The 15,383-nt window shown below is 40.8% G+C and overlaps 1 protein-coding gene across 3 annotated transcripts in view; it reads right to left on the bottom strand.

The window, feature by feature from the left end:
• The window catches only part of VGLL4 (vestigial like family member 4), a 229,880-nt gene that overhangs the window by 99,973 nt on the left and 114,524 nt on the right, over window positions 1-15,383 (bottom strand). The window contains exon 1 of one of the 3 annotated variants that reach the window (XM_019505089.1): window positions 12,778-13,300. The exons of the other annotated variants lie outside the window; for them this stretch is intronic. Coding sequence (XP_019360634.1) covers window positions 12,778-12,859 — 82 coding nt within the window. The 5' untranslated portion in view covers window positions 12,860-13,300. Of the gene's footprint in view, window positions 1-12,777; window positions 13,301-15,383 lie in introns of those variants that run through there. 3 annotated transcript variants of the gene reach the window in all.

The following is a 15,383-nucleotide window of genomic DNA, read 5'->3' as shown; positions in this document are numbered from 1 at the left end:
CTTGGGACCTACTGGCTAAGCAGCAGCTCTGCAGGAAAATACCTGGGGATTGGAATGCACAGTAAGCTGGATATGAGTCAACAGTGTGCCCTTGTTGCGAATAAGGCTAACAGCATACTGGGCTCCCTTAGTTAGAGCATTGCCAGCAGATAGAGGGAAGTGATTACTGCCCTCTATTCTGCACTGGTGAGGCCACATCTGGAGTACTGTGTCCAGTTTTGCCCCCCCACTACAGAAAGGATGACAACATGCTGGAGATAATCCAGTGGAGAGCAATGAAAATGGTTAGAGGGCTGGGGTACATGATTTATGAGGAGAGGCTGAGGGAACTGGGCTTATTTAGTCTGCAGAAGAGAAGACAGAGGGGATTTGATAGCAGCCTTCAACTACCAAAGAGTTGATTCCAAAGAGGATGGAGCTAGACTGTTTTCAGTTGTGGCAGATGACAGAACAAGGAACAATGGTCTTAAGGTGCAACAAGAGAAGTTTAGGTTGTATAGCAGGAAAAACATTTGCAGTAGGAGAGTGGTAAGGCACTCGAATGGGTTACCTAGAGAGATGGTGGAATGTCCATCCTTGGAGGTTTTTAAGGCCCAGCCTGACAAAGCCCTGGCTGGAATGATGTAGTTGGGGATGCTCCTGCTTTGAGCAGGTGGTTAGACTACATGACCTTCTAAGGTCCCTTCCAACCCACTTTTTATTATTCTCTTATTCTCCTGGATTTCACTGAATTTTGTGCATCAGTGCAGCAGGCCTAAGATGCCAGAGCTGGATAGCAATTTCCTTGAAGTTCCTGCCTACCAAATCATTTCACATGTATTTACACAAACACTGAAGCAAATATAAAACAAACTAAAAGGTTGCTGGCCACAAATCTTTCACAAAGCTCAAAAAAAAAATCTCAGGTCTACAGAGTTCCTTTTTATGGCTCTCAAAGTTTGGGGGTAAGAACTAATTTTCTATTTCCACTAGCTTTGCAGAGAGATAAGTTGGTCCCTTTTGAAGCTCAGTTGCACTCAATTACCTCAAGTGGAAGCAAAAAACCTGAATATTTTCCTCTGTTCAGTTAGGTTGTACCATAGTGTTTGGCAGGGTCACTTCAGAGGGCCCTGTTCACCCTCATCACACACTGACCAGGAAACAATTTTAACACACTACAAACATAAGCTGTGTACTTCCTTAGCCTTTCCACTGAGCAGTATCCGACTGCAAGGTAATCATCTACAAGCGTAATTCTTAGGACTTTCCATGATTTTCAAAAGAATTATTTATTTTTGTTTATACGATGAGTTTCAGATACTTTTGTTACAAAAAAATATTTGGAAGAGGAGATACAATAGGTGAGAAACAAAAAGGCATGCAGCTGTAAACATTATTGCTAGGACCTGACATCTGCATTGTTCCCACTCTGGCGTTCTCTGATATAGAATGCAGGCTTACATCTATAGCAGTGCAGCATGGAAAACTTCACCTCTTAACTGTAGCCACTGGTTTCAGAGTGTTCAGCAGGAAAAGTGTGCATGTCAGCATTCTCCCAGCTGGCTCCATGTGATTTAATTTAAGCCAACCACAGCATGTGATAGCTTCCCGAGATGCCACAGCATGAAAGCCGAGGGTGGGAGTTAAACAGCAGCAATGCACACCAGATGTCAGAAGAGGCCATTTAAAAAGGTCTTTAGCAGAAGTCATCATAATAAAACAAAAATCCCCTTCCATGCTGTAAATATTTATACCAAATCCAAGAAATTGACTGGATTTTAATTCATTCGATATGAATCACATGACAGTGATTCATATCACTCCCTCCCTCCAAGATGCGTTCCGTCTGAAACAACTGGAAAAGGTGTTTTACACTATATCTATCCTTTTTTAAGTACTAGGAATATGCTTTGTAAAGCTCTTGCTTTTGTAGCAGAATACTTTCCAAAGTTTAAGTGTCCATCAAAATTGGATATTCTTGTTTTAGTTGGCTAACTCTTACGTGGTATTTTACTCTTCTTCCTAATCAATTTTAGCGTCACAGAAACAGTTTCATTTCGATTTGGAACCTATATTTATTTTTTCATATAGTTTGAGGAATTAAAATTACAAGCACAAATCATCAGTCATGAGGGGTGAAAGTCTAGGACAGGGACATGGATCCACATAAGGGACATCTTGTCCTTTAATCCTTAAACCTTCAGCGCTACAGGTTTTGTGTGTGTCCAAATATGCTTATTTCAAAAAATGAAGCTGCCAAATATAAGTGGTAGACTAGCAAAATTGCCTAACAATATGCCACTGACACAGTACACATCTGACCCTTTCTGAAGCAGCCACTATCATGGTATCTAGGGGTATCCACATGCACCATTTGTGTGTGTAGAAATAAACAACAATCTGCTTGCAAAGGATCCGACTCTGCCCAACATTAAATTTATAACTGCCTTAAAAGATTTCTGTTGGGAGCTTTTGGTTTTATTTGTTGAATGTGAAATGATGAGAGCAACAAAGTGTTAAATGCTAACAAAGAATAGCTAATGCCAAATCTGTCCTTACCTATCTGAATATTGGCTATGTCCCCTACTACAGTGCCATGCTCCTACAGATTTGCTGTTTTACTAAATCTCTCTCATTTCCAAATACAATTCACATTTAAAGGCTTAGCTGTGAATAAATAAATGAAATATTCTATTTTTTCTCTGCTTAGTGAATGTTAAGTCTCAACATGGGAAGACTTGCATGCCTCGCTGCCAAATGTGTATCCTGGAACAACTGCTGCTTTTAAAACACAATCAGCTCCAAAACTTTTGCTGGGAGAGGTAATAGATTTGTTGGAACCTGCTAACGAAGTCTGAAAGAATGAGGAGAAAGTTGTTACAATGCTAGATTTTAAATAAGCCACACTATCAATTCATAAAAGAGAACTCAGGAATGAAGAGCAGTGAAAAAGGACAGGTATGATCATGCGTTAAAGAAAACATAGGCTTATGCAATCCAGTGTTGTTGGATGATGGAATCAATAGTGCTGAAATAACTAATATAGGTGGCACCGATACATTGGTCCAATATCGGATCGGTGCTGATCTAAAGAAAATTGACTGCATCGTAAATTGGCCTGATACGACCAATAAATTTAGCCAATAAATGCCCGTGCATGCATGCGCACAGCCACAGCACAGTACATAGGCAGTGAGGAGCACAGACCGGCTACTTGGAAAGTTGCGTGTAGCTGGTAAGTTTAGTGTTGTGGAAGGGGAGGAGGGGGGGGAAGTGCATGGGGGGCAGATCTAGGCTCCTATGGTGATGGAGGAGTGGGGCTGGGGCTGAGGCAAGCGTTGCCCAGCCGGGATGGGGCAGGCATGGGACAGAGCCGCGGCTCCTCTGGGGGGTGTGGGGTGGAGGACAGCTGCCACCACTGCGTGCCACTGGTTTGGGAGCCACTGGTCCGGAAATTGGATCAGTATTAGCTGATATGCCTCCTTAAAAATTGGCTATCAGTATTGGCCCCAAAAATCTCTATCGGTGTATCCCTAGTAAGTAATCTGGCACACCTCTATGCCAAGAATAAGTCACCTGGCAAAGCAAAACTTCATCTCTTTTTTCTATTTCAATGCAAAAGCAGCAAAGTTTTATTCACATATAGCGTTTAGTACTGGCTATATTAAGTGCACTATGTATGTTATCATCTCTCCCAGTGATGGATGGAGGAAAACAAAAGAAGGGAAATAGAAAACTTGGGTAAACATTGGAGATGCGCAATTCCTGGGGTTTTCCTTCTACAACTTCCTTTTCTGGCCTATTGCTTTAAGCCAGGGCTATCCAACTTCAAATATTGTGTGGCACCCAGGGTGCCATGACATCCTCGCTGAGAATAACTGTTTTGGATGAATTAGAAATTAGAGAAAACAGTCCCCTCCCCCCACCAGTTCTCCAATTTCAAAAAACTTTTAATCCAAATGACACACACTGTAGGTGGAACAAAAAGGGTTTCACTTTGTTACAGTTTTCTAAGCCTTTTTCAACAGGTTCAAAGACTCAGATTTTCAGAATGGGATTTGGATACCCAATTACTATTAAAATTTTAATAGTAATTAGGTATCCATATCCCTTGTAAAGTTTTGGAAAATCTCAGCTTAAGTGGCCTATCACATTGGCCTATCACACAGTCAGATAACTCTCAAAGTGTATCGCTTCTATTGAAAAGAGACAGAAACAATGGCACTCTGTGTATCGAGCATTCCACGTCTATTTGTAAAGCAATACTGAGGAAGATTATACAGAAAAAAAAAAATTACTGGCTGGCTTCAAAATAAAATTATAAACAAAACAAAAGAAGAATACCCTTGTGTTCATTTAACACTTAGTAAGTGCAGTATAAATTTTGTAAACAAACCTCAAGAAACTTGTATTCATTGCTACCTTGCACTATTATCAATGAAGAATTAAGGTTTTGTCCTGATGGATTGTTGTTAGTATAAACAACTTTGCTCAACTCCTTGGCACACTGTCTGCTTGCAGCATGTTAAACTCAGCCAGCATCAAAATATAAAGGTCCATCTGTGTAAATCCACAGAAAAGGAATTAACAAGCAACTATTTTCATGCAAAGTAGATACTAAAAAAAAAGACCAATACATATGGATGAACTTTTTCATTCATAATTTCAGATGTCACACAATGCAGACTGTTGTTTCAGCTTCTAGTTGCTATCTAATAGCCTTCTATACAATAAAGTGCATTATTTGAACTTTGGAGCAATATAAGCTATTTCAGCGTATCCTAAATTCCCTGGATTTATATCCAAAGAAATTTGGCACTGTAGCAAATCTGAATTGTGAGTAACAAGTTAGTCTTTAAGCAAATTGCTCATTGACACAGAATTCAATTTGCTGCAATAGAACTTCCAAAGCTTCATTTCTATAACCAGGCTTCTTATCTCCTTTAAAGTTGTGAAATAACCCACTACTGTATTTGCTTTTTTCTTTCCCAATATAGGGTCTTAGAAAGTTAGAGGGACTTCAAAACTCCAAAAAACAAAAGCAAACCCTTTTTAACCTAAACTTCTTCTGAGCTGCAAGACTAGTAAGGAAAACTGGTACAATCTTGAATTCCACACTTAAGAGAGGATGCCCACCTCAGAAAGGAGAAACTGACTGAAGGAACAAAGCCAAAAACAAATCAGAAAGCTTAAGCTCTTGACTTTTACTTAAGAAAAAATGTATTTTTTTAAAAACCCACTGGCAGTTCTTTAAATGTGAGGGTTTGTCCTAATTTATATTACTGTGATTAAAATAATTAAGAAATGTCCCAGAACATTAAAAAGAAAAAGGGAATTTAAGTATGCTACCAATATTTTAGTTGACCACAGATGAGGTATCCATGCTGTTTAATACTTTCACCCATTCTTAATGCAAGATTGGGTTTGTATTTATAGATTTGAACTTAAAAGGAAAAGCTGATATTACAAATTCAGAGTGAAATTCAAGATCAACAAAGAAAATTCATGGAAATGAAACTAGAACGTATATAGCACATGATATTTCATTAAAATATGAGCCAATGAAGTTATCAAAATAACTTTCAGAGTCTGTGCTTGGTATCATATATCTCCATTAATCTTTTCTGGAAGATGTATAGGAATATGTATATGCATTTAGAAATGATTTGCTTTGCACTAGACACAGCTACTCAGACTCAATACTGTAGCCAACTAATGCTTCAGTGTTACAGGAAGTAAGTAAAATAATTATGTAATATGCAACTAACTAATGTAAGCTGTTGAACTAGGAAACCAAAAAGTGGTGTTTTTCTCTACATCTGGATCCAATATTCCTCATAACAAAATCCAGTTTTCTGGATTGTTCAGAAGACCTTGCAGAACAAAAACTATATTGAGTGCTCTGAGTCTCGTAACATGCCTGGAGGGTTTTTTTTGCATCTTATTGCATTTCTTTATACCTTTCCCAGAGAAACAGTCCAAGCTTGAGAATGCATACATAATATAAAACATTAGACAAGAGAAGAGGGAGGAAGGAAGACACAAATCTCCCTTCCAACACAAAGCCATCTGCTCACTCCTTGAGAAAAACAATGATCTTCCATAAAGCAACTGTACATTTTCAGACATATCCACATGGCAATTAGGAGCCAAAGCTTGCCAGTCTACCCTCTAGTTACCACAGAACAGACTCACCTGCGATTTGTTTTTAACAAAGTCCTCCAGCCATTACCTCTCACACAGGAATCCCAGAGAAAGACTACAAAGCTAAAAGTGAGTTTTGAGAGAAAAACAAGATTTAGATGTTCTGCCTCAGAATAAACCTCCCAGATTAAGTGCTTGTCATTTGATATGAAGCATTAGGAACTTGAGACTGGTACGGTATGGTTCTGCTTCATGGCCTTTCACCTCAGTGAGGACACTAATCTGCCATGAGTTTTCAGATGTCTCCAAGCTCATTAGAGAGAAAACAATGAAACTAAAGCACTACTTATTAAACTGGCAGTTGTTAGTAGCTGGTGGCAAATGCAACAAGAATGATAAATACACGTAGATCAAATTAAGAATCAATATCAAGAGCCTGTCAAGAAATCTCCTTAATTATTTCTTTTCTCTCTAATTGCACTAAAGAAATAACCTGCTTGAAACAGTTGATCATCATTAAAATGTCTGCCACCATTTCCCTGGTGGAAGAGTGAACACTTCTCAACTGAAGAGTTTAACATGTTTGACACCTTCCTATGAGAAACATCACAACATGCAATTTGCTTGTTCCCATCTATCACTAGAAGCCATTTGCCAAAAATAATTTTCCCATCAAAACTATACATTGATAGTGGCATCATTAAGAGCTTAAAACCACAAGTTTTGAGAACACTCAAAAGTAAACTATCCACAAATAAATCATTATCCTGTCAAATATTTGCGTCATCTTAGAGAAAGTCAATGGTGCAATCAAAGGTAAGTTTATTCCTATACAAATCCTCTTAAAATATTTTAAAATCCTTCATTTGCAAGGCAGGACTAATTGCCCGTTTCTCTCCTACTTCTGCTACAGTTTTGATGGGTAATGGTGGGCAAGCCAGTTCACTTCTTTGGGCCACCTGTTTCATTTTCCACTTTTACTTTGGTTGCAATCCCTTCGGGGCAAGACCTGTTCTTCACTGTGCATCTGTATAGTGCATGACAAACAGTATCGTTAGTGTTCTGCATTCTCAGTTTTTACCTGTTTTCACTGATAAATTCCCTGATTTTCTTTAAGTCATTTGGTTTTTACTGATTTACACCCATTTTTCAGTTCAAATCCCTGTTGACCAGCACAAGTGGGGAATGGCCCATTCCCCACTTGTGCTGGTTAACAGGGATTTGAACTGAAAAACGGGTGGTGCCAGAGAGCTAAAAGTGCCGCCGTTCCAGTTACCTGAGGCACAGGTTTCTGGCCGGACAGGGAGGGGGCAGGTGGTGGCAGCCGTGCAGGGGTCAGGGGAGGGTGGATGGAGCTGCTGCCTGAGGGTGCTCCCAGGCTCTGACCCCAGGTAGGGTGGGCTGGGTTACAAGAATCACTCTCAGGGCTCCCCGGGTGGAGCGGGTCTGAGCTCCACCCAGGCAGCTATGGGTTTGGCTCTGCTGCGGGTGCTGGGAGCTGGGAGCCCTGCTGGGGAGGGGAGGGGGCAGGTGGGAAAGCCCGGCCCTGCTCCCTGCAGGCTGAGGCCAGCAGCGGCACTGGGCTCTTCCCGGTGCTCAGGGTGGGTGGCAGCCTGCTCTTGTCCCATATGTGGATCTGGGGGCACATGCTCCCCAGGAAGAGCCCAGCACAGCCCCCCAGCACTCCTGGGGGGAACGTAGCAGTAAGAGACGTGCCCCCCTGCCCTGCACCCACTGACAGCTTCCCCCACTTTGCTCCCTGCTGCAGCCCCAGGAGCGTGAGACTGCACTGCACTTCTCCCCCTGCCCCTTCCAGCCTCCTTCCCTCACTGCTGATTTTTCCCTAACTTACACCAATTCTTTCCTTTTCTTCCTTTTATCCCAATTTCATCCTGATTTTTGTTTTGAAGACAAACTCCACACATTCCTGAAATTTTTAAATTTATTTTTAATTAAAACTGAGAATGCAGAACACTAAGCATCATCTAGAGCAGTGGTCTCCAAACTTTTTTGATCGCACACCCCTATCAGTAAAAAATTTTTGAGCACACACCCCCAATATCTGTATTAACCAGGCACACATAAACTGCAATAGAAGTTCTAATATTTTCTTCCCGCACCCCAGTGGGTCATCTTGCACACCCCACTTTGGAGACCACTGATTTAGAGTACTCCATTAGCACTTGTGCTTTTCATTTGGCTAGTAACATAATGCACTGTATCTTCTAGCTCTATTATTTCTCCAGTAAAGTAGGACACCATGCTGCTGGAAGGCAGATCTCCGTTGTTTCAGCCTCACCAGTTGTTTATTCACTCTTCTCCCTTCCCCCACAGAGTTTAGAAGCAGGATCCATAACGTAAGCAACTCAAAGACAAAATAGGTACCTATTTTATTATGCTATGGCAGGCCAAACTCCACCTTAATTTCCCATTACTACCAACCTTGGTTGTGGCAGTATGACAAAGGAACCTACTAGACAAGAACAGAATTTGAATTAAGAAGCATGAAGGCTTGATCCCATCCATAAATCAGTAAGGACTACCATAATACTGGCATGACTCAGATGTATGAAATACATGGATGCTAATGTGCCATTTACAATGCTTCCTGGACAGCAAGTTTACTATACAAACTGTAGTCTTCCACTTTTGTGATTAATTCAATGGTGGCCTAATACATGTAGATTGTGGAAAGAACTTGCTTTAAATCTTAAGCACCCAGGTTTATCTCAACTTCATACACTTAACATCTGACAAATGACATGCCATTAATTCGCCTGTTTACGCCAGCGGTGCAAATAATACAAAGTGAGAAGTGAGTAAACCCCATCAAATGATAATTCAGAAAAAGCGATCAGAAACAGTCAGCATAGATTCACCAAGGCCAAGTCATTACTGACCAATCTAACTGTCTTCTGTGATTAAATGACTGGTTATGTGGATACGGGGAAAGCAGTGGACGTGATATTCCTTGACTTTAGCAAGGCTTTTGAACCCATCTCCCACAACATTCTTGCAAGCAAGTTAAGGAAGTACGGGTTGGATGAATGGACTGTAAGGTGGACAGAAAGCTGGCTGGATTGTTGTGCTCAACAGGCAGCAATCAATGGCTTGTTTTTTTTACTTGGCAGCTGGTATCAGGTGGAGTGCCCAAAGAGTATCAGGTAGAGTGCTGGTATCAGGTGGAGTGCCCAAACTGGCTGGGGCCAGTTTTGTTCAATATCTTCATTAACAATTTGGAAGACGGGATGGAGTGCATCCTCACTAAGTTTGTGGATGACACCAAGCACCACTACACGCTTGGGACCTACTGGCTAAGCAGCAGCTCTGGAGGAAGGATCTGGGGGTTGCGGTGGACAATAAGCTGAACAAGAGTCAATGTGCCCTTGTTGCCAAGAAGGCTAACAGCATACTGGGCTGCATTAGTAGGAGTGTTGCCAGCACATTGAGAAAAGTGATTATTTGCCTCTATTCTGCACTGGTGAGGACACATCTGGAGTTTTGCCCACCCCCCCAAACTACAGAAAGGATGTGGAAATGTTGGATGGAGTCCAGTAGAGGGAAAAGAAAATGGTTAGAGGACCAGGGCACATGACTTCTAAGGAGAGGCCAAGGAAACTAGGCTTATTTAGTCTGGAAAAGAGAAGACTGGGGGTCAGAGGGGGATTTGATAGCGGCCTTTAACTACCTGCAGGGCGGTTCCAAAGAGGATGGAGCTAGACTGTTCTCAGTGGTGGCAGTTAACAGACCAAGAAGCAGTGGTCTCAAGCTGCAGCAAGGGAACTTTAGGTTGATGTTACGAAAAACTCTCTCACTAGGAGGGTGGTAAAGCACTGGAATTGATTACACCTAGAGAGGTGATAGAATCTCTATCCTCAGAGTTTTTCAAGGCCTGGCTCAAAAAGTGCTGTCTAGAATGATCTAGTTGGGGATGGTCTTGCTTTGAGCAGAGGGGTTGACTAAATGACCTCTTGAGGTCACTTCCAACTCTAATTTTCTATGATTCTGTGATAATAGTACATTTCATAGGTACATGAGTCATTTCAGTAAGTGAAGGCAAACAACACTGTTCTTTTGGCAGAGATATTACAAGAGAAAATGAAATGGATGAAATTATGATGCCACTGTAATTATTTAAAAGTAGATTTGATGCAGTCTACTATAAAAAAGTTAGCAACCCAAGGAAAGCAGTAATACACTATACAATTGGACTCGGATTTTCAGGAGAGACTAAGAGAATAAAACACCCATGAGTGAGTCTTCTGGATATGATGCGATATAAATCTAGAAATAAACAAACAAACATTCCACTAAATTCCAGTGTGATATGGGCATCTAATTCTAATTTCTTCTAGAAATCCTGACATATGATTATATCACATAGATGCATTTTTATTTTACATCTGCAAAAGTACTTTTTCAGGAAAGTATGTGTGTGCGCACAAGTGCATGTGTATGTGTGTGTGCGCTTGCATATGTATAAGTAGTTCAAGTACAAGCCTCAAAGCCTAAGAAATTAACGTGAAAAAACCCCACTTAGTTCTCAGCACACACAAACACACACACGTACTACTGCAACCTGGCTTTAAAAAGAATCCATCATTGCTGACAATCCCACTGTAAAATCCCATGGCAGAAGCATGGAAGATCTGTAAGCATCTCTAAAATAACCTTTCAGGGTTTAGTGGAGATGTGGGCCAGTGTTTATACTTTTTAAACCCCTAGGATATAAACACCTCACTATAAACAGCAATCAGGTTGTGCTTTTCTTTTTTCATTTCCCATGTGTTTATTTTAGTGTTAAAAAATAATGTTAACTTTCATAATAAGGTAAACAGCAAGAGACATCTAAACTAAACAAAAGGCAGCTATATTAGAGTGTGTTCCTTAAGTTGTTCTTTTGCTTTCCAACTATCAAAAGTAAGATCTGTCCAAAAAAACAGGTTTAAAAAGAAATGATAAGAAAACAGAGCTTGGTAAGCAGCTTCAAAGTACTGACTAATAAACGTAATTGAATGAAATTAATGAAAGCCTAAGGAAAAAACAAACAGACCCTTTCCCTTAGTCAGAGAAACGCAAAAAACCGCAAGTACCCTCGATAAGCAGAAATTCTATTTAGAAGGTTCACCATTTTCATTACAAACTAGCAGTCATGTCATAATAAAGCACCATTCAGGGCGATGACCAACTTAGTAAAAAAACTCAAAATTCTTTTTTTTATCTGGTTCTTCTTGCAACAAAGAAGTTTCAAAAAAGAATCTACAAAATGGGAAAGAGTATGAAAGTATAGCTGGTGACACACAATCTACATTGTATTTTTCAATACTAACTGGTTAAACCCACTCTTTGTACAGCAGACTTATCCAAGTACATTCCTTTACAAGATTTTTATGTAAATGAAAGTAAAGTAGAGGCTTTCATAGTTCTACATATGAAAGTTTTTATTCTCTCAAGCCAGGAAATGTGACCATTCTGACTGAAGCAGGATGAAGGGCAGACATTTTATGAGAGTGAGGTTCTGCTCCCAGATTTAAGGCCTAGTCTTTGCTTAAGTGGTGTGAGCAGATACCTCCTGATCACATCTATATATGTTTATTGCTTTACAGTCATCTACAGCAAGTTTACTTTCCAGATGAACTTGGAAAAAATTCCTGCTGAATCAAAATAAAGATTTCTGCTATGTTTGAATGTGGCTACAGCAAAAACAGTCCTACTGCCAAGCTGAATTAGCTCAGTGGTGCCTTTCTTTCCATTCAAAGCCAAGCCATTACCCGTTCTGTAAACTGCACGTAGATAAAGCTCAACTAAAACTACGCAGCTGCACCCCCTCCCCCATTACCTAAAGTAACTTTGAAACAAGACTACTATTACCCACAGTATCAGCAGTTGACACTAAACTATGTTAGCTTGACAAAATAAGCAAACTCAGAACAAAGACAAAAAAGTGAAGTTTTCCAGACTGTTGTGTAATTGCTTCCACAAGGGCTGCAGTGTGGGATGGCTCTTGGAGGAGGAGGTGCATGTATGTGTCTGTGGGAGTATGGGGGAGAAACATCTTTCACTGTCAGGACTCTCAGAGCTGTATAGGAAATGAGAAGTCAAACAAAAGGCCACTCTGTGCCCAGTAATATGGATACTAACAACCCCCAAAGCCAAAGGAGCAAAATTCTTCATTGTTTAAAATCAATTACTGAATTACGACAAAAACTTGTAAGTCTCACTGTTGAAATATGTTATGAATGTACATAAAGCATATAGAATAAAGATAAAGCACAAATAAAAGCTTATTGTACACTTGCTAGAGTATATTATACATATAAAGGTATAATACATTAATGCTTTTATCCATGTTATAAAAATGATAATTATTTCCTTTACAACTATATTAACACTATCAGAATGTTATCTGGGTGCACAGGCAAGGTTCTTGATTTAAAGTATTTCAATCAGTGCCATCTTTGCTTTTAAAAGCCAAAACTGTATGTCATGCTCAAAAGAATAGTAAATATTTCTTTGAAAAAAAGAATTCAAATTCTACTTAACACTTAGCCAGTACTATAGCATGTGTTAACAAACATAAACCAAAGGGGAGAGAAATCCAACTTAAATTAAAATACAGTCCACAAAAGGCACTTTGTGAAATGAAACAATTACCTTCATAGCACAGAATGCCAATATTGTTGTTCATCTTGTCCAAGTACTGGTAGTTCAACAGGTCCATCTTCATAAATAGCATTTATCAGGCTAGCAAAAAAGACCAGCTTGCTTGCTTTCGCCCAGAAAAAGGGAGAAGCAGCCAGACAAATGCTGTTAAGTAGCTCCTGGCTCTTTCTAAACTTCACAAGCTCAAGGCCCAGCCTTTAATTAATCAAAAAAGTATATTAAAAGGCAGTTTGGAAGGATAAAAAGAGGACCCTTCCAGGTTTTTTAGACTAAATTTAAAGTGTACTGTATGCCTTTCTACAAAGGTGACTCTTAAAAACCTTTTTGTAAATCTTTGTCCAATTAAAAAGAAAAGAAAAAGAAAGGAAGGAAATTTCCTAAAACAAAGCCACGCTAGTTCTGCTCACAGCCTGCTGCAAGTTAACTGCACTGACATGCAGGCTATGCTTGGTATGACTCGTATGTAAACTAGCTTCCTCTTTCTATCGGGCACAGAGAACTGAGCATGCTCACTGAATCCCTTGAGCTCTTCAAATGTCAAGGATATTTTCTGCACAAGATCAGTCTCTAAATGTATTCAGTGAAAGAAAAGGAAGGAGGAGGTGGAGAGTCTGTACAGAAAGAACCATGTCAGAGCTGCTCTTGACAGGAAGCAGTGCTGCCACTGCAAACAGAGAGGGAGGGAGACAGGAAAAGTCCAGAAAAACATAGAGACCTCTGAGTGCTGAGTTGAGAAAACTGAGCGAGCTAATCTGCAAGGAAACAGGATTAACTTGTCCAGAAAGGATTTCCAAGTGACAGCATTGAGTTTAAACTTTTTACTTTAAATAATTTCTCCTACCCCCCTCACATTTATTTTTACTGGGCTATTAAAACATTTGCAGCTATTTGATAAGGTTTCAACATAGCACAATAGTGTTGCCAATTCACTGAAAAGTAATACTATTTGAAACATTAACGAACTGGATTCTTAGTAGCCAGGATATGGAAAAAATGAGAATTATCATTTTAAAAAAATCAGCTGTTTGAATAGTGGAATACGTATCTATAAAGACACATGAAGTTTATGCTCGAGTTTAACGTTGTTTTTTAAATCCTTAAGAAAGATCTGTAGTTAAACATTTTACAGGTTTTTTTTAAAATGCCTGCTCTAACACCATTTTAAATGACAGAGTGAAGGACATTTGTGTTGTTGTTATTTTTGTTTTTTTTAAACAATAGTTGTTCTCATCTCAGGATGTGGTTTGTTTTCCAGCAGTTCAAAACCTTGATCTTAAAAGTTTCTAATGGTTTATACAGATGTATATGAATCATCACAGAAAAGAACAACATCTGTATCAGTATTTCTATGTAGTATGTCATCCTAATGGGTATCATTACACATCCCCTGTGGTAGATTAACACCTAAAGCAACAGTAGGAAAGTGTGGTCTAAACAAAGACATAATGGAGTTCTGGGGTTCTAATATCCTGTCCGTGGCCTTGTACAAATCACTTTTCTGCCTTAGTTACCTCAGGGGAGATTTTCAAAAGGTACAAAAGGAGCTAGGCACCCAACTGTCAATAGAAATTGGATGCCTACATTCCATTCCTGTCTTTTAGGCTTGGGACAGACATTCAAAAAACCTGAGCCTGAATTGTTTCAATCTTTGCAGGTTAGTTTAACCTGACGAGGCTGAACTGGTTTGTAACTGCACAGACATTTTCTCTGGACTGAGGAAATTCAGGCACCTGCCTGCTGTGGCTCAGGCTAGAAGCACGCTAATGCAGCTTTCCCTTCCCTTCTGCAGGGAGATGAGCTGAGGGGGCATGGGCAGGCCCTGGCAGGACTCTATCATTAGGGATGTCTGCCTGCACGGTCCCAGGCTTTTCCCCACTGGCTGCTCAAGGGGTGGGAGTCTTGCCAGCCCCCAGCCCCAGGCTAGCACTCTGAGGCAAAGGAGGGTGTGTGTAGTGCATGCATCTGTTGATGATATGGAGCCTTTCAGGCTAGGGACAGACATTCAAAAAGCCAGAGTCTGAACTAATTCAACCTTTACAGGTTAGTCTAATCTGCCTAGGTGGAACTGGTTTGTAACTGGACAAACATGCTTGCAGTTGCTCAGGCCAGGCGCAGGGGGCTCTAGAGCCAGCCCTCGGCTGCAGGGAAGCTGTGCTGGGGAGGGAGTGGCCAACCCAGACTGAACTGGCCAGAAAGGGGTTTAATTCTCACTCTATGCCACTGGCAAGGACCCAAGCCAGGTCTGCCCACACTCCCCTCTTCGCTGCTACAGCAGGGGGGCACCATGGCCCCTGAGGCAGAGTGGGGCAGGGAGCAGAGTTCATTTCCTCTCTACCTCACTGGCAGCCACGTGGCTCCCTGCCCGGAATAGGCCCCCAGCTGTTCCCTTCACCGGAGGAATAACCCCATCCCTGCCCCCCCCAGGAGCCCTGCCTGGCCATGCCCCCTCCCTGCTGCTGCAGCAGAAGGGGACAGGGCCCTTACTGGGGGCAGCAGCCCCTGTCCCATTGTGTGGGACACTGATCCCCTTCCCAGCGAGGGGCTGCACTGTGACTTATAGTTTCATAGTTTTATAGTAGCTAGGGTCAGGAGGTCTA

This window comes from Gavialis gangeticus, unplaced genomic scaffold, assembly GCF_001723915.1.
Source record: "Gavialis gangeticus isolate Ggan-Ray unplaced genomic scaffold, GavGan_comp1, whole genome shotgun sequence".
NCBI classification, from domain to species: domain Eukaryota; kingdom Metazoa; phylum Chordata; order Crocodylia; family Gavialidae; genus Gavialis; species Gavialis gangeticus.
This window is presented reverse-complemented; position numbering and strand designations above follow the sequence as displayed.